We start from the raw sequence: 24,176 nt of genomic DNA on the forward strand, positions 1-24,176 counted from the left end.
AAATGGCCCAATGGGAGACAACAAGACCTAGGTAACGTATGAGGAAACAGGTGACCCCATAGTACTCAGCCAATGAGGAATCTGAGGAGGGGCTGGATAAATGGATTGTGGTTGCTGCCTCAGGAGTGCCTGTACAACCCAAGGACACCAGCTCTCGGGAATGTATTAAAAGTCTCATTTTTGCCATACTTCTGTGTCCAAGTCGGTCATTTGAACTCGGGCAGGTGAGCATTTTTGTGAAACAAGGAAAGGCATAGACGAAAGCAACAGGAGAACTTAGGATGGGCTGCTTTGGATCACTAGAGGTCAGAGAAAAGCAGAGGAGGGGGACTTTGGAGACCAGTGCAGGCGGTTAGCCCGGGGTTGAGCTGTCGCTGCTGCCTATTGCTTCCCTGGTTTCAATTCTCATGGGATCCCTTGGAGGTTAGAAGATAAGTCCCTGTAGGGGAAGGAGAGGGGCAAAGGAATGGCATGGGTGTGTTCCCTAGTGGGAAAGTACATTGGGACCTTCATTTTCAGCATTTTACAGTCTGGGTGTTTAGGGGCTATCTTAGGGGCCAGTCAATAGAATATTTATCAGCTTTATGCTGATGTACCAAAATGAGATTTATTCTCTTAATTTGTCTGTCCTTGGGTCTGGTTGGCGAATGGCACTTAATCGGATTTCTGTTATCTGTCTCCCTGAGTGGGGTGATTTAAGCTATTTCTCCTCTGTTGGGGAGAAGTGCACACCATTTACTCTGTGTCCTTGGTTTAGGGAAGATAGGATTTACCAGGTGTACTGGTTAATAATGCTGACTTTTTTCAGTAGATGGAGTTACACATATGTTGATATATGCAATTTGACATGTATGCTATTTTGTTGTATTGACAACAAGCTTCAAAAGTCCGTATGTCAAATTTTCTGAAGGTGTTAACATCATAGATATTTTTACACTTAAAAATGTAGAATTTCGTGCCAAAAAAAAGAGCATTTGCAGGAAGTTTTAATTCATTACTTTGTTTTGAAGAAAAGTGCTGCTGAAAGTTATTGTATACTTCGGGAAGCTCATGGTGAACATGCTCCATTTCAAGATACTTGAAAACGCTGGTTTATGCTGAAAAAGTGATGATTTCAATGTGAAAGACAAAGAACGTCAAGGTCAACCGTAAAGTTTGAAGACCAACAATTACAAGCATTATTGGATGAAGATGCATGTCAAACTCAAAAACAGCTTGCAGAAAGATTAAACGTTGCTCAGCAAACAATTTTCAACCATTTACAAGCAATGGGAAATATTTTTAAAGGAAGGAAAATGGGAGCCACATCAACTGAATGAAAGACAAATGGAAAACCGGAAAGTCATCATTAAAATGTTGCTTCAACGGCATTAAAGAAAGTCTTTTTTGCATCGAATTGTGACTGGCGATGTAAAGTGGATTTATTTTGAGACTTCCAAATGCACAAAATCATGGGTTGATCCAGGTCAACCATCAACATTGGCTGCAAGGCCAAATCGCTTCAGAAAGAAGACAATGCTCTGCCTTTGGTGGGATCAGGAAGGTGTGGTGTATTATGAGTTTCTAAAACCAGGTGAAACCATTAATACTGATCACTACCGACAACAAATAATCAATTTGAACCACACTTTGATCGTGAAATGACCAGAATGTGCCAGAAGACAGGGCAAAGTAATTTTGCTTCATGATAATGCCTCATCACACATTTCAAAACCAGTTAAAGACACGTTAAAAGATCTTGCCTGGGAAGTATTAACCCACCGACCGTATTCACCAGACGTTGCTCCTTCAGATTATAACTTGTTCCGATCGATGGCACACACACTTTCTGAGCAGCACTTCAAAACATACAAAGAAGTGGAAAATTGGGTCTCTGAATGGTTTGCCTCAAAACAAGAAAAGTTCTATTTGGACGGTATCCACAAATTACCTGAAAGATGGGGAAAATGTGTAGCTAGCGATGGACATTACTTAGAATAAAGCACTTTTGATGTTTCTCTTGAAATTATTGTGTTTTCTTTGATTATAAAGTCCGCATTATTAACCGGTATACCTGCTACTAGGTGGACACAAACTGCTGTTTAACTGTCTATCTCAGTTTCCCTAGTCCGTTTGTCCTGCAATTTTCCAAACTTCCTACTGTTCTATAACAAGACCACTGCCAGTGAGTTCACAGTTTATGAGTGGGCAACACAAGGATCTGGTAGAATAGAGGAAACAAGAGTGACTCGGGCACATGTGTATCTCACTGAGATTCTTAGTATATAGTTATTTTTTGGTGTATTTTACACCAAAGAAAAGTATGATTTAGTAGTTGGGGTCATGTCAATCTATAATGAAGTTCTATCCTTGTACCTTCTATAGGCATTTTACTTATGATTTCCAACGTAAATACTTACTTCCAACAGACACACACACGCACGCACACACATGCGTGCACTCAGAAGTGTTAAATTTACTGCCTGACAAACATTTCTACAAGAACAAACTGGGCTCAAGTCCTCAAGTTTGTTTTTATCATAAGTTGTTGGATAGCCATCACTGCAGAAGGACTCTTGCCAGAAAGTTGTCACTTTGTTACAGACTACATAAAATTGTGTTGAGTGTCTACTGGGTACTGGCCTAGTCCAAGTGTCATCCCTGTGAAACAGCTGGAATGATTTTGATTTACAAATGTGTTGATGAGGTTGATAAATGATAGAAGTAAGATTTCCTTATAGCCATCAGATCTAAAGTGTTTGCCCCATTCAGTCTGCAGAGCTTCTTATCAAAATGTGGGTGGCAACCCTTCCTGAGTCTATCACTGTGACTCAGTATGCATTGGCTGTCTGCTAGGACAGAGACTGATGAGGCACTGAGGATGTGGAAATGGTTATGGTATGGCTCTCCAACTCCACAGAGTCTATATACTCTCATGTCCCTGTGGTAATAAAACCCCACGTCTCCAGCCTTCCCCACTCTGCAGCGGCCAGGATGAGCTTTTAAAAACATAGATATCTTGCCTCCCTTCCCTTTTCTTCTGTCTGTACAAAACCCAAGCCTTATTTATGGATTACAATTTTTGAAGGGCATGGTTATACAATATATAAGCTCAAATGCATTTAATTAACACTCCTAGAACAATGCCTGTGCTTATTGAATCCTCCAAATAATTATAATTAGAGATTATTATAATTATTGTCTGTGGGACCATGGGCAAGGCTGTTGCATCTCAGTTTCTCTGTCTGCAAATTCAGGGTGATGATAATAGCTCTTTACTATTGCTGTGTAACCCATTACATGACAACATTTCAACAATGCTGGAGAGTGACTGACAGAGCAGGTGGTAAGGACAGGGAAGATTGTATTCACCTTTTCTTCTTTCTCTCTTTCTCCCTTGGGAACACATCTACTCTCTTAATGGGCCACAAGCTGAGTCCCTGGTAGCACCTGTCCTCTCCTGTGTTTTGACTCACGCATGGGTGACTCTTGCTGTGGCCCACTAGCAATTTACTCAGTTGGAATAACACTTGCATTTCAGAGGGAAGAACACTTGTATTGTCGCTTGTTTTCTGTGCATGCAGTGTTGTCTAGAGGACTTTTTTGTAAATAAAGAAAAAGATCCCAGCTTAGAGGAAGGAAGATTTTTTTTAAGTGTATTTCTCCCTGTTTAATACCCTATGTTGTCAGCCAAGGCTTAGGGACTGCGTAAGTATTCCAGCAGGCTGGTCTCTAAGGCCAAGCTGGGATCTGCTTGTGTGAAAGTCTTGAGCTTTAAAGTGGTCTCTGTGGGCTAGCAGGCAGCATAATCTCCTGCTAAATGGGGCCATTAAATGAAACTACTAAGTCATAAAGATTAGCATTATCCTGAAATTAAAGCATTGTCACCTTTGAGTTGCCAATAATTGTAACAGGCACTCAGAGAAACTCCTTTCATTCAGAGAGTTGACTCCAACCACAGGGATGAGAAAAGAAGGCTCAGGCCCATGGCAGGAGGTGGTTGCAGTGTGATTCCCACTCATTTATCTGCTTATTCCTACACTTACCCCCTTTACTAACTCCCTCTCTGATGTCTTGCATTCCTTTAATAATAGTATTTCACTCGTTTACTTCCACATTTATTTTTATGTGTTGAGTTACTTATATATTATGCATTCATTGAGCCAGTCACTCTGTTATTCAGTTGCTCATTTAGAAATTGTAATTCAAGTAAACTTTTGAGCAAGGACTGTGCAAGGCACTAAGGTTACCAAATGAATGTGTATCCTTGTCCTACAGGATTTCACAGTTTAGAGAGCAAACAGACAATGCAAACAGATATGTCTCACAAGGTGTGTGAAATAAATTAGAAGCCAAAAGACGCTACAGAAATAGTACAAAAGAGGCCATGGTTGGATCACGGGGAGCTGGGAAACTGGGAATGGTGATGAGAGAAGCTGACCTTGAAGGGCTGCCCTCTGGGCTGCATTTTGTAATATAAATAGCTAATATTTAGTTAAGCATCTAGTATGAGGCTTCATGCCAGACACTTTATTCTCTTGATGTTATTCAGTTTCGCAGAAACCATGCAGAAGGCACAATTCTTTTCATTTACATAGGGGGCCAGTGAATTCTTGAGTCTGAATCGTTGTCCAAGGTCATATGAATTGGTGTATATTGCCCAGAAAGTGGAGCTAGGTCTGTGATTCCCATTCTTGGGGTCCTAGGCTGGGAGAAATAGAGGCTCTGGAGAAAAGAAACACCCATGTGTTTAAACAAAACAGCCCCTTCCCCTGGCCCGTGTGCCCCACCCATCAGTCAGTGCCACTGCAGAAAGGTCCCGGAGGGGGTGAGCCTGAAGGAATTGTGTCTCTATTCCACTCGCCTCACCTCCCTGGTCATCACTTTCCTCATCTGTCAATGGGGATAGTCATACCCACCTTGCAAAGTTGTTCTGAATATTAGATGAAGTTTATAAACACCAAAGATTCTTAAATTTTATTTCTTCAAAGAATGACCTAAGATGAGTAAAATGCCATTTTCTAGGCTATTTCCAACAATGTTTCTTCAGTAGGTTTAGAACAGTGATAAAAAATAGCATTTTAACAAACACCTGAAGACACCAGACTTTGGGAAATACCTATATAAGTTGGTTAGCACATTGCTTAACACTTAGGTCCCCTTCCTCAGTCCTCTCCCCAGTACTCAGTGACTGAAGAGTTGCTGGTCTTAAGACCTGCACATAGAGCTCATCCTAAGGCCTCCTGTTGTTCATTTGACAGCACACATTGTAGATCCCTGGAGAACTCTTCCTTCTGTGCTGAGGGGATCAGGATACAGTCTTTGGCCTGGGCTCAGCACTGTACCAGCTACTATAAACCACTGACCCTGACACCCCAAAATCTCATATATAATATCCAGTCTTAAAACACTCTCATCTAGGCCATTCTGTGTAATTTATAGAGTTCCATAGGATATAAGGTACTCCACAGCCATGGAATCCAAGGAGAGTAAACTTCTATGAGACTCAATTCTTCATCTGTACAATGGGTTGATGTGCAGATGAAATACAATTAAATGAGCAATGCACCTAATACAATGGGTACAATCTCTGGTACTCTCTAAGGGCCTCTGAAATGGAAGTCAGCATCACCACCATCATTGGAGGACCTGGATGCTGAAGGCTTCCTGGGAGACGTAGGGCTTGATAAACAGGTGTGACCTTGATAAGTAGGTGTTGCAGGACCAGGCAGAGAGAACAGAGTGGAACCAACCCTCTTGAGCCCAGGGGGTGACGATTTGGAGAAGCAGTGAGCAGGTGCCTTCCCCTTGTTGGAAGGCTCTTGGATCACTTGTGCATCTGATCAGAAGAGTAAAATAGTAAGTGGGAGTCAAGGGTGTCTCCAGAAAGCTTGCTTGTTGCTGCTTGCTTTTGCTCTGAATCCAGGATTCCAGGGAGAGATGATGAATCAGAGTCTGTCTCGATGTCCCAAAGAACAAAAGAGCCAAGATGTGCAAGTAGCTTATGATCCCAGGTTCTGTGAAACAGAGGCAGTAGAACAGACATGCATCTCAGAGTTTTCTCTACCACTCCTCATGTGGATTCCTATCACACCCGCACCAATCGGCCTTGTAGGGTATGCACCCCAGTGTTTGAATATGTGCTATTTATATCTCTTTGGGAAGAGAAGATGGTTAGACAGTTTCTGCATGGGTTGCCAGTGCGAGCGGTATGTATTCTGGGCACCACTCATGCTTTATGTCCAGTTTGGCGCCTCTGGAATATCATCCGCTCACCTACTTCTTTAGACCACGCCCTCAAAGCTTCTTTTCTTGTCACACTTATCTATTTCCCTTTAATTTCCTTAATCAACAAACATCTAACAAACCCAGCAAAGTGCACAAGATCTTGGGCGTGGTGGGAATCGCAATGCTGGTACTTCACAGTTTTGTCAAGTGTGACTTAGGTGAGTTACTTGGCTTCCCTGTTCCTCAGTTTTCTCTACTGTAATTAATAACAAAACTTACGTTTAAAGTTATTGTTACTCAATAACTTGAAATAATCAATGTAATTCATGATTACAGTCCGGCACCCCTTGGTGGACATCCCTCTCACAGTCCGGAACCCCTCGCTCCTTACCACCTGCCAGCTCACTGCTCCTTCCTGCTTGGCTCTCTGCTTCTTAGCACTGCTGTGGAGGTGGGAGAGGCTCCCACCACCTCTGCTGTGCTCGCCAGCTGTGAGCCTGGCTTCTGGCTGAGCAACACTTCCCCTGTGGGAGCACACTGACCACCAGGGGGCAGCTCCTGCATTGAGAGTCTGCTCCCTGGTGGTCAGTGCACATCATAGCGACCAGTCATTCTGGTTGTTCCACCATAATGGTCGCGTAGGCTTTTATTATATAGATTATTGGGGATGCAGTAATTAAAATAACAAGCAATGACTTTCATGAGCGCACATGTCAGACACACTAAAATAGTTCACAAATATCAATTCAACATTACTAACCAGTAGTTATAGTTGAGCGTGAATGTGCTGTTGTGGTGTCAGAGGTTGAATTGGATAATAATCTTTGCTGTTTGATAATTGTGTTGCCAGTTAGTCCTTAGCCATGCATGTGTGTGTGTCTGCATGTGTGTTTGCCTATACCTGTGTGTGTCTATGTCTGGGAGTGTGTGTCTCTGTGTACATCTGCGTGCCTGTGAGTGTGTGTATTTGTATGTATCTGCATGAGCGTGCCTGTGTGTGTTTTTGTATGTGTCTGTGAGTATATGTGTCTGCATGTATGTGTCTGTGGGGGCGTATGTTTGTATGTGTCTCTGCATATGTGTCTATGCCTGTGTCTGTGAGTGTGTGTCTGTGTGTGTCTGCATGTGTGCATGCTGTGGGTGTGTGTCTGTGTGTGTCTGTGTGTGTCCTATGTGAGTGTGTAAAAGCACCCCTGCATGGATTTGCTGGCGCACAGTAGAAACGCTCTGAACACTTACTGTTAAGCACTGTGCAAAGCATTATTTTGTTTTCACCAAAATTTTTATTCTGAAGTGTCCAAATCTACAGAAAAGTTGAAAAAAATACTAATATAAGCTTCTGTATACCTTTCACCTATCTTCTCCAACTGTAAACATTTTGCCACATTTGCACATTTGTGTTGTCTTCATCTCTCTCTCTCTCATTCTTTATCTTCCCTCTCCTTCAATCCTTCTCATAAATTGCCTTTTTCTTCCAGAATTATTTAAAAATAAATATTGTAGACACATTGATAATTTAAACTTAAAGACTTCAGTTTGAAGCTTAGAACAAAAACATTATTCAACATAACCACAATACTAAAACCATAAATAAAAATAAGCATTAATTAAATTAATATACAATATATAGTCTATCTTGTCTCTATCATGTCTTTTATAGCAGGTTTTTTGTTTGTTTGGTTGTTTTTTTGTGTGTGTGTGTTTTTTTGTTTTGTTTTAGAGAGAGAGGAAGGGAGAAGGAGAGAGAGATAGAAACTTCAATGATGAGAGAGAATCATTGATCGGTTGTCTCCTGCATGCCCCCTACCCGGAATCAAGCCCGCAACCCGGGCATGTGCCCTGACCAGGAATCGAACCAGTGAACTCTTGATTCATAGGTCATCGCTCAACCACTGCCTGTGGCTGCCTGAGCTCAGCCTCAGCCACGTCAGCTCTTCTGAATAAAGGGCAGGCACTCCTTATTGTGAACCCGTGGTCCAGGGAGGGGGTATGGTCTTCGGGTTGATCGCAGTAAATTCACATGATGTATTGGGAGGCAGATTCTCTCATGTGTATTTTGAGGAAATGTGGGCTCAGAGAGAGTGGAGAGCGTGGCCAGCATCACTTAGACGTGAGATGGAATTAGGACTGTGCAAGTGCCCAGCTCTTTCCTGGAAAGCACCCAGCAGTCCCTGCCACAGACGCCTAAAGACCTCCTGAAACTTGTGAGGGCAGCTAAAGCCTGCCACCAGCCTGCAGCCCTCTCCCCAGCAGGGGGTTGGATTTGGAGCCCCTGCCTCCCCTTCCCCTGCTCAGAGGCTGGGCACGGAGTTCAGCCTTGCCTCCTCCTGCCCCAGCCAGGATCAGGCTTTCTCAGAACCAGCGGGGGATGCCCTCAGGGTTCAGGGTGCCCTTCACCTTCATCCTACCCCCTCAGTCCCTACCTAACCTGATGCTCCGCACACACTAGGCACCTCATACTTTTCCCTGAGTAACCCAGCAGACAATAAACAGGCAGATGCAGTGTGCCTGGAGCCCATTCAAAAGCACACCCTCCAAGACCAAAACCTTCCCCAGGTCTCTTTGATCTTGGCACCTATTTTAAAGCAAGCGGAGAGAAAAATAAACTCCCAGAAGCTATACAGAAAGGACATGCTGAGTGAAGCAGGGGAATAAGCCACACCTCGCCTGTTGTGCGGAGGCCTTCGGTGTGGCCCCTGCGGGCAGTGGAGCCTGGTCACGGCTGAGCTGGCTCCTGGCCTGATGCTTGGGCCTCCCTGGCTGCTGCAGCGGTGTGGCCACTCCGGGCCAGGCGGGGGCGCTCTCCCAGCCGCAGATCCCCAGAGCGAGCTGCAGAGGGGACAGGGGCCTGCAGGGTTCTCCAATCCTCGGGGAGGGAGCATGGCTCCTGCGCGAATTCTTGCAAAGGAGCTGAAAGTTGTTTTACACTCACTGTCTCCCTTTCCTTTAAGTTGAGAAGAAGGTGGCATTGACTCCTCAGCTCGGGTTCCCATAACCGTTCCTAAAGGTGAGGTGGCCCCTTGGGATCCTCCCTGGGTCAGAGCGGCTTGTAGCAGGTCAGCTTTGGTTTGGAGTCCATGCCCTGAGCCTGGCATGGTGCTCAGAGCATCCTGTGCGCTTTATCCATTCCTCACATCACTGGGCACCGGCTATGCCCAGCCTACAGCTGAGGAGACTGAGTCAGGAGGGCGGGGGGTTGGGGGGTGGGGAGGTCAGTGTCCCTGCCACACTTAGGAGCCCGGAGCCCGTAGGGCGGAGCAGCCTTGCCTGGCTGAACAGCCGGAGCCCCAGCTTCCTCCGCAGCATCTGCCCCTCATCCACAGAAGGCCTTCCATGCGACATTCACCCGGCCGCCGTCACTGCTTGTGATTTAAACCGGGAGATAAGATAGGAACATATGAAAAATTAAATAACCTCAACGCAAAACAATAAGAAATGCCACGAGGCTGTAGATGCGTGGATGGTAAATGCGCGTGGAGACAGTGTTGGAGGGTTATTTACACTGCCTTTCCCCTTGGCGTGGGAAATCCACTCTGTCAACACAGATAACTGCACCAGAAGTGACCCCGGGGACCTTAATATAGACTTGCTTTACTGCAGTAGGCGGGTAAGTGAGTCTGCACATTTTTCAAAGGACTCTAAGCAGCTCCCCACAGTGACTTAAGTTCAATTAAGCTGGGTATTGACAATCTGTAGAGTTCCTTCTAAGTATTATGATAGAAAAATTGCACTTTTTTCTTACTCTGCAAAGAGACAAATATGTGTATAGAATGAGGTCTTACTAATCAGTTATTTTTTTGCTTCTCTTTCCTTTTTAAATCTTGTTTATTTTTTTTTCAGAAGAATGATCACCATGGTAACAGATGAAACAACTTGCAGCATCTGTAATTATCATTATTATTAATAATAATGATTATCACAATAATAATAGCAATCAATTGGAATGACAGGAACAAAAACATGAAAAAAAATTGGCTGGTTCTGTGTGTAAACAGTTTCCAGCTCCTGAAATGAGTGTAAGGGCACTCAGGCAGGCCACTGGGAAGCCCAGGGTGAGGTCCCAGAGGGTTGTCCGGGTGATGACTTGGGAGGGTGAGGTCACAGAGGGCTGCCTGGGTGATGACTCAGGAGGGCGAGGTCACAGAGGGCTGTCTGGGTGATGACTTGGGAGGGTGAGGCCACAGAGGGCTGCCTGGGTGATGACTTGGGAGGGTGAGGTCACAGAGGGCTGCCTGGGTGATGACTCGGGAGGGTGAGGTCACAGAGGGCTGTCCGGTTGATGACCTGGGAGGGTGAGGTCACAGAGGGCTGCCTGGGTGATGACTCGGGAGGGTGAAGTCACAGAGGGCTGCCTGGGTGATGACTTGGGAGGGTGAGGTCACAGAGGGCTGCCTGGGTGATGACTTGGGAATATGTCACAACATCATGGAATGTTGCAGAATATTCCACCATAACTACTATGCTGGGACTTGGTGCATACTCTTCTTTTGTCGATGTTGTTGTTGAATGTATGTGTGTATTGATCTTACAATTTGAAATTTCTTTTTTTAAATTTGGACCATCACATAACAAATGTATAACAGAGCTGCTTTGGAAATGCTGGGGGAAAGAACCCAGCAGAATATAAATGACAGTGACTGACTAACCTCATCACTCGACAAGATTTCCTGAAGTCCTACAAGGCACCCAATGCTAGGCTAGGTCCCTTGTCCAGAGGATAGAGACTCCCATCCATCTATAGTCCATTTCCAAGGAAAAAGGGGAACAGTATCCATTGGACAGGCTTCTCTATCAGCCCCACCCGACTTTGCCCTCACAGGTCTCTAGACAGCACCACCACTCATGAGCTCGAGAGTACTTATAACAGTGCCAGATGTCTGTCATTCTTGTGTACACACTGGTGTGTACACTGGAGCTCAGCCATGCATATGGTCCTGGGTATGTATGCTAGTGGCAAGCAGGGCACTAACTAAGCACAACTTTGAACAGAGGAATGCATGATATGCTTTACAGGTTGGGAGACCAATAGCTTTATGGGACTAGAATTGAAAGCGAAATTCACAGTGCAATTAGAAGAATGCTTTACTAATCTACATAACAATGCATTGTTAAGTCTTTGAGATGATGCTTTGGAACTTTATCAGACATGCTATTTGACAGCCTATGGCATGCAATTCCCTTACTTGTGAAGGTGGCATGACAGGTGGTGTGGTGCATGGTCAACAGCTCATTCCCATTTATGCCAGTGAATGATCATCATGGCTAAATGATGCTCTTAAAAAGCAAATATTTTATTTTTATTTTAAAAAATGTAGTGAGATGTTTTTGACATACAACATTGCTTAAGGTGTGCAGTGTGTTGATTTCATACATTTATATATTGCAATATGACCATTGCAATGGTGTTAGCACCTCTAGCATATCACATGGTTATCATACTTTATATGGAGAATAAGATCTAGTCTCTTGGTGATTTGTTTTGAAGTTTATAATATGAAAGTGTTGACTAAGCGCTAAGCTTACATTAGATCTCCAGAATGTATTTATTTACAAGTTTGTGGATTTAAACAACATCTTTCCATTTCCCTAAAGCTGTAGGTATTAACCAGCATGGCACTGGTATAAAATAGATACATAGACCCCAATGGAACAGATAGAGAGCCCAGAAATAAGCCATGGAACTACAGTCCACTCATGTTTAACAGGGGTGCAAAGGATACCCAATGGAGAAAAAATAGTTTCTTCAATCAATGGTATTGGGAAAAGTGGATAACCACATACAGAATAAACAAAATTAGAATTCTGTCTTACACCACTCACAAAAATTAATTCCAAATGGACTAAAAACTTAAACATCAGACCAGATACCATAAAACTCCCAAGAAAAAACACTGAGAAGAAGTTCCTGGACATCAGTGTTGCTGATAGTGTTTTGGGTATGACACCAACAATATAAGTAACAAAAGCAAAAGTCAACAAGGGGGACCACATCCAACAAAAAAAGCTTCTGCACAACCAACGTAATGGAAAGACAACCTATGAAATGGGAGAAAATACATGCAAACCACATATTGGAGGGAAAAGGCAAATAGTTTAAATGTATAATAACTATTTCTTTAGACTAACTGAGATACTTAATGAACTGAACAGATTCTTTCTAGTTCAAAATTTCAAAATGCATTCCGCTATTGAGCAGAAAATTTGTCCTGGATAACTCCATGCCTGTGTTCTTTTGAGCAGGTAGAAAGTTGGGCTTGTTTCTCATCATGGACTTGATTGGTGGTAAACAGCAGAGTTGTAACCGGACAAATAATGGGTCCGTGCTGCCTGTCACGACTTGAGGCAGTTCAGCAGAGACAAGGTTGACGCATCTGAGTGTTTATTCCAATCCTGGCAGCAGTGTGAGAGAGCAACACGTCACCCACAAACATCTGCTCTGCACCCCAACATAAACCAGCTGCTTATATTGGGTAGAAGGACAAAGATTACAAGGTGACGTAGGCAAAAGGTATCCAAATGGGCAGTTTGCTGGTCTGGAGATTTGCAAAGGCCTGTGGTATGCAAAGGGCTGGGGGTCTTTAAAGGGCTGGCAATCCTGGTTTCTGCAACAAGGTTAATATTTCCATGCTAATAGGCAGCTCCTGATGGGGAGGAAAGGCTGCATTTCCAGGTGAGCTCCCAGCCAGGGTAGAATGTGCCTTCTTTAATCAGAATAAAACAATCACGGTTAACAGAGCAAGATTAATATTTCTTACAATTCTAGCTGGTTCCCAATATTCTATTTCTGCCCCTAACAGAATGAATGATAGGGGATGAACAGGATAGCAAAATGGCAGTATCAGTGTTTTATTCAAGTTTCTGGTTTTATGAAAATTAAACAACATATTCTGCTGATGAAATTTCAGGAGATGTGAAGGACACCAATAAATACAGACAGACATGAGGCTATTTCAGAGTGAAAAGATAATTGAACAGATGGTAATAATTTATCATGTACAGCAGCAACTGTAGTACAAGGAACTGCACTCCATCCTGGTTTTAAACCTCCTTTGCCAGATGAGATCCCCACCTCAACTCTCTAAGGAATGAGGTTGAGGTCCTCATTCTAATGTAATAAAGAAAAAGTTCTAATGTATCAATTCTTAAATCTTTTGCATGTTGAACAACTTATGTGTCCATGTGGAATATATAATTTTAATATTACAAAATACTAGAAGCCCATTGCAGGAAGATTCCTGCAAGAATAGGGCTTCCTGCAGCCTTCTCCGCTGCCCCACCTCCTTCCCCCGCATCTCCGCCATCCCACCTGCTTCCCTCCCTTCTCCGCAGCTCCACCTGCTTCCTGCCCTGCCTGCTTCCCTCCCTTCACCGCCTCCCCGCTTGCTTCTCCGTAGCTTTGCTCCCTTTTGCAGCACTTGGCTTCCTTCTACGCTGTCTTCAGTCTTTGCTCTGCACCTGCATATGCAAATTAAGCGCCATCTTGGTTGGGTTACTTTGCATATCCGCTTGTGATTGGCTGGTGGGCGTGGCTTGTGGGTGTAGCGAAGGTACGGTCGATTTGAATGTTTCTCTTTTATTAGATGGGATTATAATACTACTAGAGGCCCAGTGCACAAATTAGTGCACCAGTGGGGTCCCTCGGCCTGGCCTGTGGGATGGAACAGAAACTGGCTCTCTGACATCTCCTGAGGGGTCCAGATTGAGAGAGGGTTCAGGCCAGGCTGATGGACCCCACCAGTGCATGATCAGGGCCGGGGAGGGACGCAGAAGGCTGACCAGCCAGGGAGGGACCGTGGGAAGGCTCCAGAGCATGTCCAGCCCATCTCGCTCAGTCCTGATCAGCCAGACCCTGGCAGCAAGCTAACCTATCAGTCAGAGTGTCTGCCCCATGGTGGTCAGTGCACATCATAGAGAGCGGTTGAGTGGCCTTAGCATATCCTTAACATATTATGCTTCATTAGGTTAAATGGATGACCGGATGACCAGACACTTAGCATACTAGGATTTTATTATATAGGATTTAATTAAAATGATATTACCAGCCCTGCTTTCCAAGAAGGAAACCAGAGATGGCTATGTAACTTGCCCAGCTGGCATGCGGCAGAGCCCAGGTTCTAAGGAATGGATGTGTCCACAATGCCAGCTGTCTCAACACACCTTGAAGCCCGGAGGCTTCCCCAGAGACTGTGCCACACGCCTGTGCTGGGGTCTGGTTTGGAGGCAGGCCAGCAGAGGCTGGTGTTTGGAGCCTGGAGGACTTTATTTTAAAATGAGTTTCCAGTCTTAGCATTTAGATAATTCACTCTCATTCCCTACATGACATTGAACTTTCTTGAGTTATAGGCAATCTTTGTCAGTTGAATTGTGTGAAGTTCCCAAAACTTCAAAAATAAAGCAATTCCCATTCTGAGTCTTTTGAAATGGGTGTGTTTTCCTCATGAATTTTGATGGATTTAGGGAGGGAAGGCTGGGCTAAGTTTATCTTCTCTCCACTTAAGGCATCTCTTACTTTGTGCTCTGGGAAAGTACTGACACACAGTTCTGAGAACTACCTGAGGCCACTCTCCGCTTGCCTTCTCCTGGATGCTGTTGCTAATAGTAGTAGCACTGGTCACCTGTGAGACACTGATGCCTTTATGTACAATGGGAAACATAGATTTCTGTGGAATACAGTCCATTTGGTGAATAATGGGCCTCCTTGCAGAAATCCCCTAACTCATCTTTACAACGACCCTATATAGTCGGCCTCATTGCTGCTTTTCAGATGTTACTGAAGAGGAAACTTAACTTTAGGGAAGTTATCATTTGGTCAAGGTTGCTAAGCCAGGAAGTGCCATGCTGGCATGCCAATCCAGATCTTCTGACTCCAGAGCCTGGCCACATACACTAACCTTCACCCACCCATGGACCAAAGGACCATCTTGAATACTTAGCTTCAAGGGCCATGTTTTAGTACAAGCATGTATGGGTTTGTGAATGCATCCCCTGCATCCAACTAATGGACTGTTTAGAGCAAATCTTACTTGTTTGAAAACCCTTCAGAGCTGACTTCACATGGACCTTCCCCAGTAGAAATCACAGCACCCGCCCTATAGCAGGGAGCAGCAGCTGGCCCATGGAGGCTCTCACGGGGGCCACTGACCACTGGCCTTTACTACTGTGTCAGGGTCAGGGCTTAACCTACACTGCTGCCAATGAAGCTGGGAGGAAATAACACCAACTTACCCATTTTCCTTTAGTCTTTCCTCTTCTATCTCCCAGGAGGAAAGTAATCAGAGGACAAAGGTGTCTTTGAAAGGAAAGCCAACAAAGAAACCTAGGTTTCCAGTAATCAGCTCTCGTCCTGTCATTCATACTGTGTTTGCAGTGGGGGCTTGTGACAGCTAAGTGAATTGTGGGGAGTGCTTTGAAGCTCTTAGTGTCCCTTTGCATCTTCTGTAGATTGCATAGATCAATACGTGCCAATAGTTGAATTATTAAAACTTCAATTTACCCTCAGGGTCCCGAGGCAGAGTTGGCAATAGTAGTGACTTTAAGATGAAAGATTGTCTGACACAGCTTTCTTTCCCATCTTGGCAAAGATAGAATATGATTTTGGCAAAATAAGTCAATGATTAAGTGAATAAGAAAATCAATTAATGAGTATATGAACAATTAGGTGAATGAATATACAGATATGAAAGTCTGTGTTCATTGGAAGGGAAATCTAAATCCATATGATTTAATGATGCTACGTGGATCACTTTTGAAATGAGACAGATTGGACACAATAATATTGGGTACAAATTTACTTCTCTCTCTGAGCATTCTTATATCTACATATCTATATCTTTATCTCTGTATAGACATAGGTAAAAATATAGAGGTAACACTATAGTGTAGAATGTTCTAGTATGAGGCAGCGACACACCACCTATTGTTGGACTGGGTTTTCCTCTTCTGCTTCTAAGCACCATGGACATTTCAAAACTGTCAGTCTTTCTTTGTCCCTCTACAGCGATGCATTATTAAGCAATTGCTTGTCTTTAGTTATTTTGTCTGCATTTATCTATATTGGCATTTTAAAGATTTTTTGTTAATTATTTGTGTAACAGTATTTTTACATGTACTATTTTTACTTTCAAAGTCAAAATCCAGTAACCTTCACCCTGATTTGTTTTCCTAGATTTTTGAGAAAATGTAATTCTGCCTCCGTTAAACATTGGAGACATGTGGGTTACTAGTGGGCTGGCTTTAGGAAACGGTCTTAAGATGAATTGGAAGATTGGAGCACAGTTTAATTTTATGCTGCAATAAACGTGTCCTTTTTGAGAGTTGGAAAATACTTTAGAGATCATTGAAACCAAACTCAAACTCTCTTTTTCTCTTTCCTCCCCCTACTTTGCTGGCACTGCAGTGCAAGGCAGTGAAGTTACTTACCCCAGATCACAACCTTGCCTCTTAGTGGCGCTAATCAATTGTGGCTGCGTGTAGTGTATGTGCTCATCTTTCTTGTCCGATAGGCCTCTGGCCATTTTATTTACTTCTTAGACCTTGGTTTGTGCATTTGTAAGACTGAGGAGGTGAGGGTGAGGGAGCCACGTGCTGTCTATGTGGGGCTCCTTTTCAGCCCTGAGAACCGAGGACGAGGAATGATATCACTGCGGTAAAGATGCTCAGCTGACAAAAGCTTTCCAAGATGTCCCCTTTCCACCTTGGCTTCATTCCTAAGCATGTTCAGAATTCAATTCCACACCCACTTGCCATAAATGTTTACCCTGAGTTATTATTACAGAATGCCTGATGCCTCCCAGATAGTGTCTTGAAACTTTGTATTTTTGGTTGTTATTCCATAGTAACAGCCCTGCCACAGGATAGGTGGTTTTGCAGTCCTTATATTTTTATTTTTTATTTTTTTTATTTTTACTGATAACACTGAGCCCCCAGATAGTGAGGTGACTTGTCTAAGCTTGTTCTCAGCAGAAAGAGGTTTCACATACAGATCTCCCAGTTTCTAGAACTCACATTCCTCTCCTCTCTCCTGGCCTTCCATTTTCCCTGTTCTGGGCAAAGCATGTTTTAAAGGTCCCTGACTTAAAGGTCTTTGCCTCTGCATGTTCTTTTTTTGTAAGCTTCCACAAATACTTTTGGCAAACAGAGGATGCATAATAAACTGCAGTTAAGTGTCTCGGAGTTCAGTGGGGATGGCCAAATTCTACCCTTGTTAACTGTGTGTTTTACAGAGACTCTGTGGGTAGGTCTTATTTTCGCCCTGGAATGTGTGGCTTTCTGTGATAACCATGGATGCTGGTGTTTCTCTTGTGAAGCGGGGTGTGTCAGTAGGTGGAGGGCTTTGGAGGACTGACACCCTGGGTTCCAATTCCTGCTGAGTCACTAACTGCAATCCTGAGCAAGCCACCTGAGTCTCTTCACTTGCATCCCCCCACCTCTGACCTGGGCGTGTGGGCTCCCTTCAGATTTAAGTAACATGGATTTTAAATGAGATAGTGGGATTAGATGCTTAGCTTGCAGCCTGTGGAATCAGGGCTCCAAAACATCAGCTCTCAAGATTACTAACTTCCTTTCTCCCCTGGTGGAGCTCTGTGAGGAGCAAAAACTCTGGTCAAATCCGGAGCATGAGTAGAGCAGTGGCTCCCCTGGGAAGCCACCATCACACTGCCTGCATGAGCCTCTTTTTGCCAGAGTGATCCTTTTCTGACCTTTCTTCTAACCCTCCTTCCTTGGGCTATGTTTTCTGGGCAGAGGACAAGATCTGGACCTCGGTGCAGCACAACAACACAGAGCTGACCCGTGTGCAGGGCGCCAGCCCCGAGAAGCCCTACTCCATGGCCTTGGACTACGGGGGCAGCCTGGGGCAGCTGGAGGCCGTGATTGACAGCTCGGAGCACTGTGAGCAGGAGGTGGCCTACTACTGCAGGAGGTCCCGCCTGCTCAACACACCAGGTAAGCTCACAGGCCCTCCTGCTCTGATTGGTCACGCAGGGTGACCACAGTGGGCAGAAGGGCTCCATAAGCGGGAATATCACAGAGATGGGTGTTTGCCCACAAGGGGGCTGCACTGAGCCTGGAGGGAAAGGCTGCCAGGAGAGGACTGTGATGGACCAGTCCTACCTATGCCCAGGGTGGGCCCAGAGCAAGTTCCATCGCCTCTGAAGGCCTCTCCTCATCTTCCAAAGGGAAGGATGGCCACACCCACCCTGCACAGCAGTGACCATGAAAGGTGCCCTGAGAGCAGAGGCATTGGAAGCGAGCCCTTGAGCCTGACATAAACACGTGCGGGTGGTAGAATGTGGGAAGGCAGCAGGGTCTCTGCACATTCACCAAAAGCAGGGCGTCCCGTCTGGGCGGAAAATCTGGGGGCGCAGTGCGAGGCAATGAGGCCGCTGGGTAGCAGGTCCTGTGTGCTCCCTGAAACGTGGAGGCCTCCGTGCAAATGCATTTTATAAAAATAGAACTTGCTTTTAGAAAAAATTAGATAAACCCTATTTTTTAATCTTTTCTGATGGTTATTTTTTAGAGTGAATAATTTATTTCGTTATTAACGTGCTTGCAAGAACAAAAAAACAACAACAACACAACAAAACCAAACAAACAGAAATTTCCTAGAACTGCTTACTAAAACACCCAGGGATTTCGCACAATGTCAGGTGGGCTTGGCAATGATCATGCCCACCCTGGGAATCAGTCGGTTTTGTAAACACAGTTCATCATTTGTTCCATTGCAGGGGCGTGGGTGGGGATCGGAAGGCTGCCCACCATGGGATGTGGGCTGGCCAAAAAGTGTGTCGGAATCTTTAGCGTCATGAAATTTAGAGTCCAGTGCTCGGAAGTTAGGAATTGTGAAAGGCCTGGGAAAACTAGACCATGAGATGTCAAAAAGGAGCAGGCTATGCACCTCACGAAATATAACCCACAGCCGCCCTGATCTAGAATCTTTAGGGAAGACCTTGTGCCACGCGAGTGAATTTTCCAGATAACTGTCACTTATTCCTTTAAGCACCAGAAATCTTCTAAAAGAGTTTCTAACTATTTGAAATGAAAATCTTTCTCAAATAGATTACATGCTTCCTTGCCTTCTTAAGCAGATAATTCCGAATATAAAATGTAACCTTTTCCTGAGGACTCAGTATCATCCCTGGGAGAATCAGTTACTGCGCGGGCCTGGGTGCACCGAGCACGCAGGCTGAGATCCGAGCTCGGGGACAGGGCCCTTCCCCAGGCCTCAGGCGGCTGCCTGGAGAGAGTGGATGTTTCTTGTCCCTGTTTCTCTCTCTTCCCGCTGTCACGCCTGCACAGGTCACGCTCAGCACTAGCTGCAAAACGCCTGTGTCTCAAACCCAGCGCACCCTCTTTAGGGTGCTGGTTCCCCGTCTCCCAGGTTGGGTTTGGAGGGTGTAGGGAGGAGTGAGCATGTTGCTGTGACTCTGGGATCTCCTGCAGCATCTGCGTTCTGTGCAGTCCTTGTGGCCACCCCACGGACGTCGCACATGTTTTATTTTTCGGCCGTAACTGCCTTTACTTTATGTGGATATTTGAGCAGGAGGGCGTGGATTTGGGAGCAGGCCATGGTGGGAGTGAGGGCTTGGCTCCTCTTTCTAGTTATGTGACTTTGTGCGAGTCACTACACTTCCAGTTTCACCGCCTCCCCATTTGCTCAGAACCCTGAAGGCAGAGGCAACAGGAAGAGGGACGAAATGGAGCCTGTGCTCCCACCGCGGGGCGTGGCCAGCAGACCCCGTGGCCCTCTCGCTTTCCTTGTGCACAGCCTCCAGCCCAGAGGGAAGGCCCCAAACGTGTGCCGGGAGGGGAAACAAGCTGAGGGAGAACGTTCTCCTTGTTTTAAATGTGTAAACAGGATGAATGTAATGATCACAACTCATGCAAGAAAACAGTCTCATCCCCCAGAGCAGACGGACATTGTATCCGGTGTGTATCCTTCCAGATGTTGGGCCACATGGATATGCACAAAAGTGCAGTTGGAACACACTGTGTGTATGTTGAGGTTTGAAGGTGTTCATTAACCCTCACTTCCCCCATGGGTCTGAGTCAAAGGAGGTAGAGGAAGGAGGACATTGGGCATGCTCATACAGTGTCCGCTTTCTCCTGGTGAGCTGGTGTGGGCCAGAGCCTAAGGGGACCCTGGGCCTTCAGCTGCAGTGCTTGTGGCACTGGGTGAGGTGGAGCTGCTGATAGAGTGCCTCGTAGAGATGTGGCCCCAGCCTCTTACCCCTCACACCTAAACGCCAACCCAGGTGTGCTCTCCTCATAGGCATGAGGCAGCCAATAATGTGCACAGGAATTGCAGAGGCAGGGCCCAGGGCACTGACCTAAGGGGCTCCTATCACCAATCCGCAGGCTGGCTGCCCCTAAAGGCAGGGTTCTGGTCAGGGGCCTCTCCTGGTCACACAGCTACTTCTCTTCATGGCCTCTCACGGCAGGACGAAGGGGAGAGAGCTGCACTAATCCCGTTCCTGAGGGCTCCACCTCTCCCAAGACCCCCCTCCTAAGACCATCACACTAAGGGGTAGGGTTTCCACCCTGCGAATGGATTTGGGAGGAACACAAACAATCAGTTCATAACAGGCACATACATGCAAGAAGTGTACTAATCCCCCTAATTGAAGCCAAGCGCTTACCCCCAGAAGGCCAGGGAGCAGAGGGGAGATGGTGGAGACCCACTTTGCCTTACCTGGCCCTCAGTCTGGAAGAGCTGAGCAAGCGTCCCCTTATCTGCCGAAGCGGGGCCTCTGTGATATTGTTTTACCCTCTGAATTTCACACCACACACACACACACACACACACACACACACACACACACACACACACACTGTACAAATATCGTTCCATATCAATAAGTATGACTTTATGCCAAATGTTCGTTAACAACAGAGTCTTTCATTATGTGGATGTAGCACAATGGAGCGTCTCCTTGGCTCCCGGCATCCCCTTGTGAGTTACTTTCTGGTGTGAGTATTGGGTGGATGCATCTTTTACACTCACCGCACTGTGCATTGAGAGGCGGTTTGGGAACCCTCCCCCCATCCAGCTCTGAGCTCCTGGATCAGAGGTAAGAGGTCAATGCTGATGCAAGTAGACACCCTAATCTTGAAACCCATAGCTGCTGGAGAGCCTGGCCAGGCTTTTTTCTGGTCAGTCATGCAAACAAGTTTGACAAGTGGGCTGTTCCAGTTCATCCGTAGAACTAAGGATCAGTGCACTTCCAGCCCCGTTTCCCTGCCTCTCGGCCATTCAGTCACCCTACTCATGTCCCCATGCAGCACCTGAGTGGTTCCACCTGGAGTCAACTGCTTCCTCTACTTACGTTGAAGAAGGAAAATCCTGTTTCTTTTAAAGTATTCTACAATCTTCAGTTTTTCTCTTTAACATTAACTGATCATAGTTTAGTGAGCATATAGCTTATTGGCTATTGGCTACATATGTTAATTTGTGGTGTATAATTTGGACTCTAAATCAGTGGTTCCCAATGTGGGGCACACACCCCACAGGGGATCAATTTGACTTTTAAGGGGGGCAATTGAGAATGAGTTATTAACAGTGAATTTTTTGCATTTCTTATGGTTCTAAGGGCCTCATATACGTATATAAATATATATTGTGACATATTTATGCATTTCAGTTCTCTATTATGTTTTGTTATTTTTTCATATCACTTCATATTATTATTATTATTTTAATTTCTTAGTGATTTCTTCCTCAGTACTTAACTGTCCTTTTGTTCTTTTATTTTTCTCTTTTATGGATGCCATGTTCTTTTGAAGCTTGTTTAGACCAAGTTAATGGCCTTTTAGGCTGATAGGAGTTCACTTTTTAAAAAGTAAGAATTATATGTTATAAGGAGGGCATCAGGATTTTAGAGATGCTTAGGTGGGGCATGGACAAAAATTGGTTGGGAACCACTGCTGTAAATAAATATTTGCTATAGAATGTCTGAATATACAAACACCATGTTTACATACTATAGAGTCTATGCTGTATAATACATTGTGTATCGGCACATATACTCATCATATACTCTTAGTGTTCCCAAATAGAAATATGAATGCACTCATGTGTATAGATCCTCAGGTTTCATGTGCACAAAACTAACCATTACATTTATAAATCTCAGTAAGAAATTGTAATACAGCATAGTCACATTGCTGATAAAGAAAGAGCACTTCAAGGTTCTCTGGGGATTACTAAACGTAAAACACTTTGTCCCCAATACTTGGTCTATTAACAGATGATTACATTTCCTTTCATACAATAAGTATTTATTGATTCTTTATTCTGTGCCACGCACTTTTCTGGCAAGGTGAAATGAAACACTGAAAAATAAAAACAGTTCCTGGTCACATGCTTGTAGTAGGGATGACAGAAACAAACCAAACACACATAAGCATGCACATATACCACCTATTTGCACACACATGGATACACACACATAAGCATGCACACATATTTGTACACATGGACACACATACATATTCATATACATGTACAGGCACACACGTGCCCATACACACATCATCAGTTCGTGGACACTGTGAGACAGAAAAGTGAGACACATCAGGGGTCTGAGTGTGACCATGATGGGAGTTCTCTTGCAGACAGGCAGGTAGGAAAGGCTCTCTTGGCTTCAAGGGGTCCTGCGCCTGCCACCAGAGTCCTGGTTAAGGGAGGGGTGGGGCCTGTGAAATCCGGGACAGAGGACTGCACTGCAGGCTGAGCATCAGCACCAGGCCAGGGCAGCTCGTGAGAGGGAACAGGGAGCAAGGGTAACAGGAAAAGAAGGTTGGGTGCCCAGAGACCAGGCCATGCAAGGCTAAAGATTGGATTTTATTGTAAGTGTGCAAGGAAGTCACTGGGACAGGGATTTCTCTTTCTCTTCCATTTCAAAGCCCAGAGCTAATGTCTGTTTATGTCAGGCTAAACCAGGTACTTACAATGTGCTAAGCACTTAGGTAATGTTAGGTTACTGCCTATCCCTGGTGAACTGGGAGCAGCTGAGAGCCCCTGAGAGCAGAACCCACATCTGGTCCCCACAGTCCAGCTCAGCCACAGATCCTGAGAGCCCGCCTTGCATTGCCTCTGATTCATGGCACTGCTTTTGTGCTAACGGCCCCGCTGGAACCAAATTGAGGCCACTTTGACAATGTCACCACCATGTTGCTATTACAGGCCCCCAGCCACACCCGCACATCTGATGTGAGAGGTTCAGCAGAGAGCTGGATGCCTTCTTCCTTACTCTCCTTTCAAACTTCTATAAGTATTCTCTCCCCCACTGCCCCATCCATCCTGTCTTTCTCCTCTCCCCTCCCTCCTTCCTCCTCCATTCCTCTCCTCTTCTTCCCCACTCCCTCTCCTTCTTCCCTCCCTCCCTCATAGCTTTCTAACTGCCCTTTTTCCATCCTTCCACATACACACAGACACAGAGCATGTGGGTAGAACTGAACCAAAGCCCATGCTTCATTCAGCACAGCAGCCTGCCACCATGCTACTGAAAACCATTTTGTCATAGGAGCAGCATAATCAGAAGCTCAAACGTATTCCATGACATCTGCACAAACGTATTCCATGACATCCATCAAATACTGGGGCAGTACGTGAAATACCTTTATTTAAAGGGCATTTCCACTTTATGCACTTTAAACTCTATCAAGACACCCATGGTTCCTATGATGCATCTTTTTGATTACCACTGCCACTAATGCCATTGGCTCTCAGTGTGAGTGACACCCCCCCCCCGCCCCGCGTGGTTCAGGGTTCAGGTTCAGGGTTCGGGCTCTGGAGGAGGCCGCACACAAATGAAAGAGACTAGAAAATATTAATTTGGAAATATTGGGGGCCAGGCGGGAGCCCAGCTCAAGAGGAAGGACTTTGCTTTGCTCCAGCCTAGCTATCCCTTTTATTCAGGTTTTGGGATACACCCATAGCCCTTAGGCAGGCAATTCCAATGACAGCCCAT

At 45.1% G+C, this 24,176-nt stretch overlaps 1 protein-coding gene across 2 annotated transcripts in view; it reads left to right on the forward strand.

Moving 5' to 3' along the window:
- Positions 1 to 24,176, forward strand: part of CNTNAP5 (contactin associated protein family member 5) — an 864,792-nt gene that overhangs the window by 553,342 nt on the left and 287,274 nt on the right. For both annotated transcript variants that reach the window (XM_028133206.2, XM_054723360.1), the window contains exon 13: positions 17,950 to 18,150. In XM_028133206.2, the coding sequence (XP_027989007.2) occupies positions 17,950 to 18,150 (201 nt within the window). The remainder of the gene's footprint in view (positions 1 to 17,949; positions 18,151 to 24,176) is intronic.

The sequence above is a fragment of the Eptesicus fuscus genome, chromosome 11 (assembly GCF_027574615.1).
Source record: "Eptesicus fuscus isolate TK198812 chromosome 11, DD_ASM_mEF_20220401, whole genome shotgun sequence".
Classification (NCBI taxonomy): domain Eukaryota; kingdom Metazoa; phylum Chordata; class Mammalia; order Chiroptera; family Vespertilionidae; genus Eptesicus; species Eptesicus fuscus.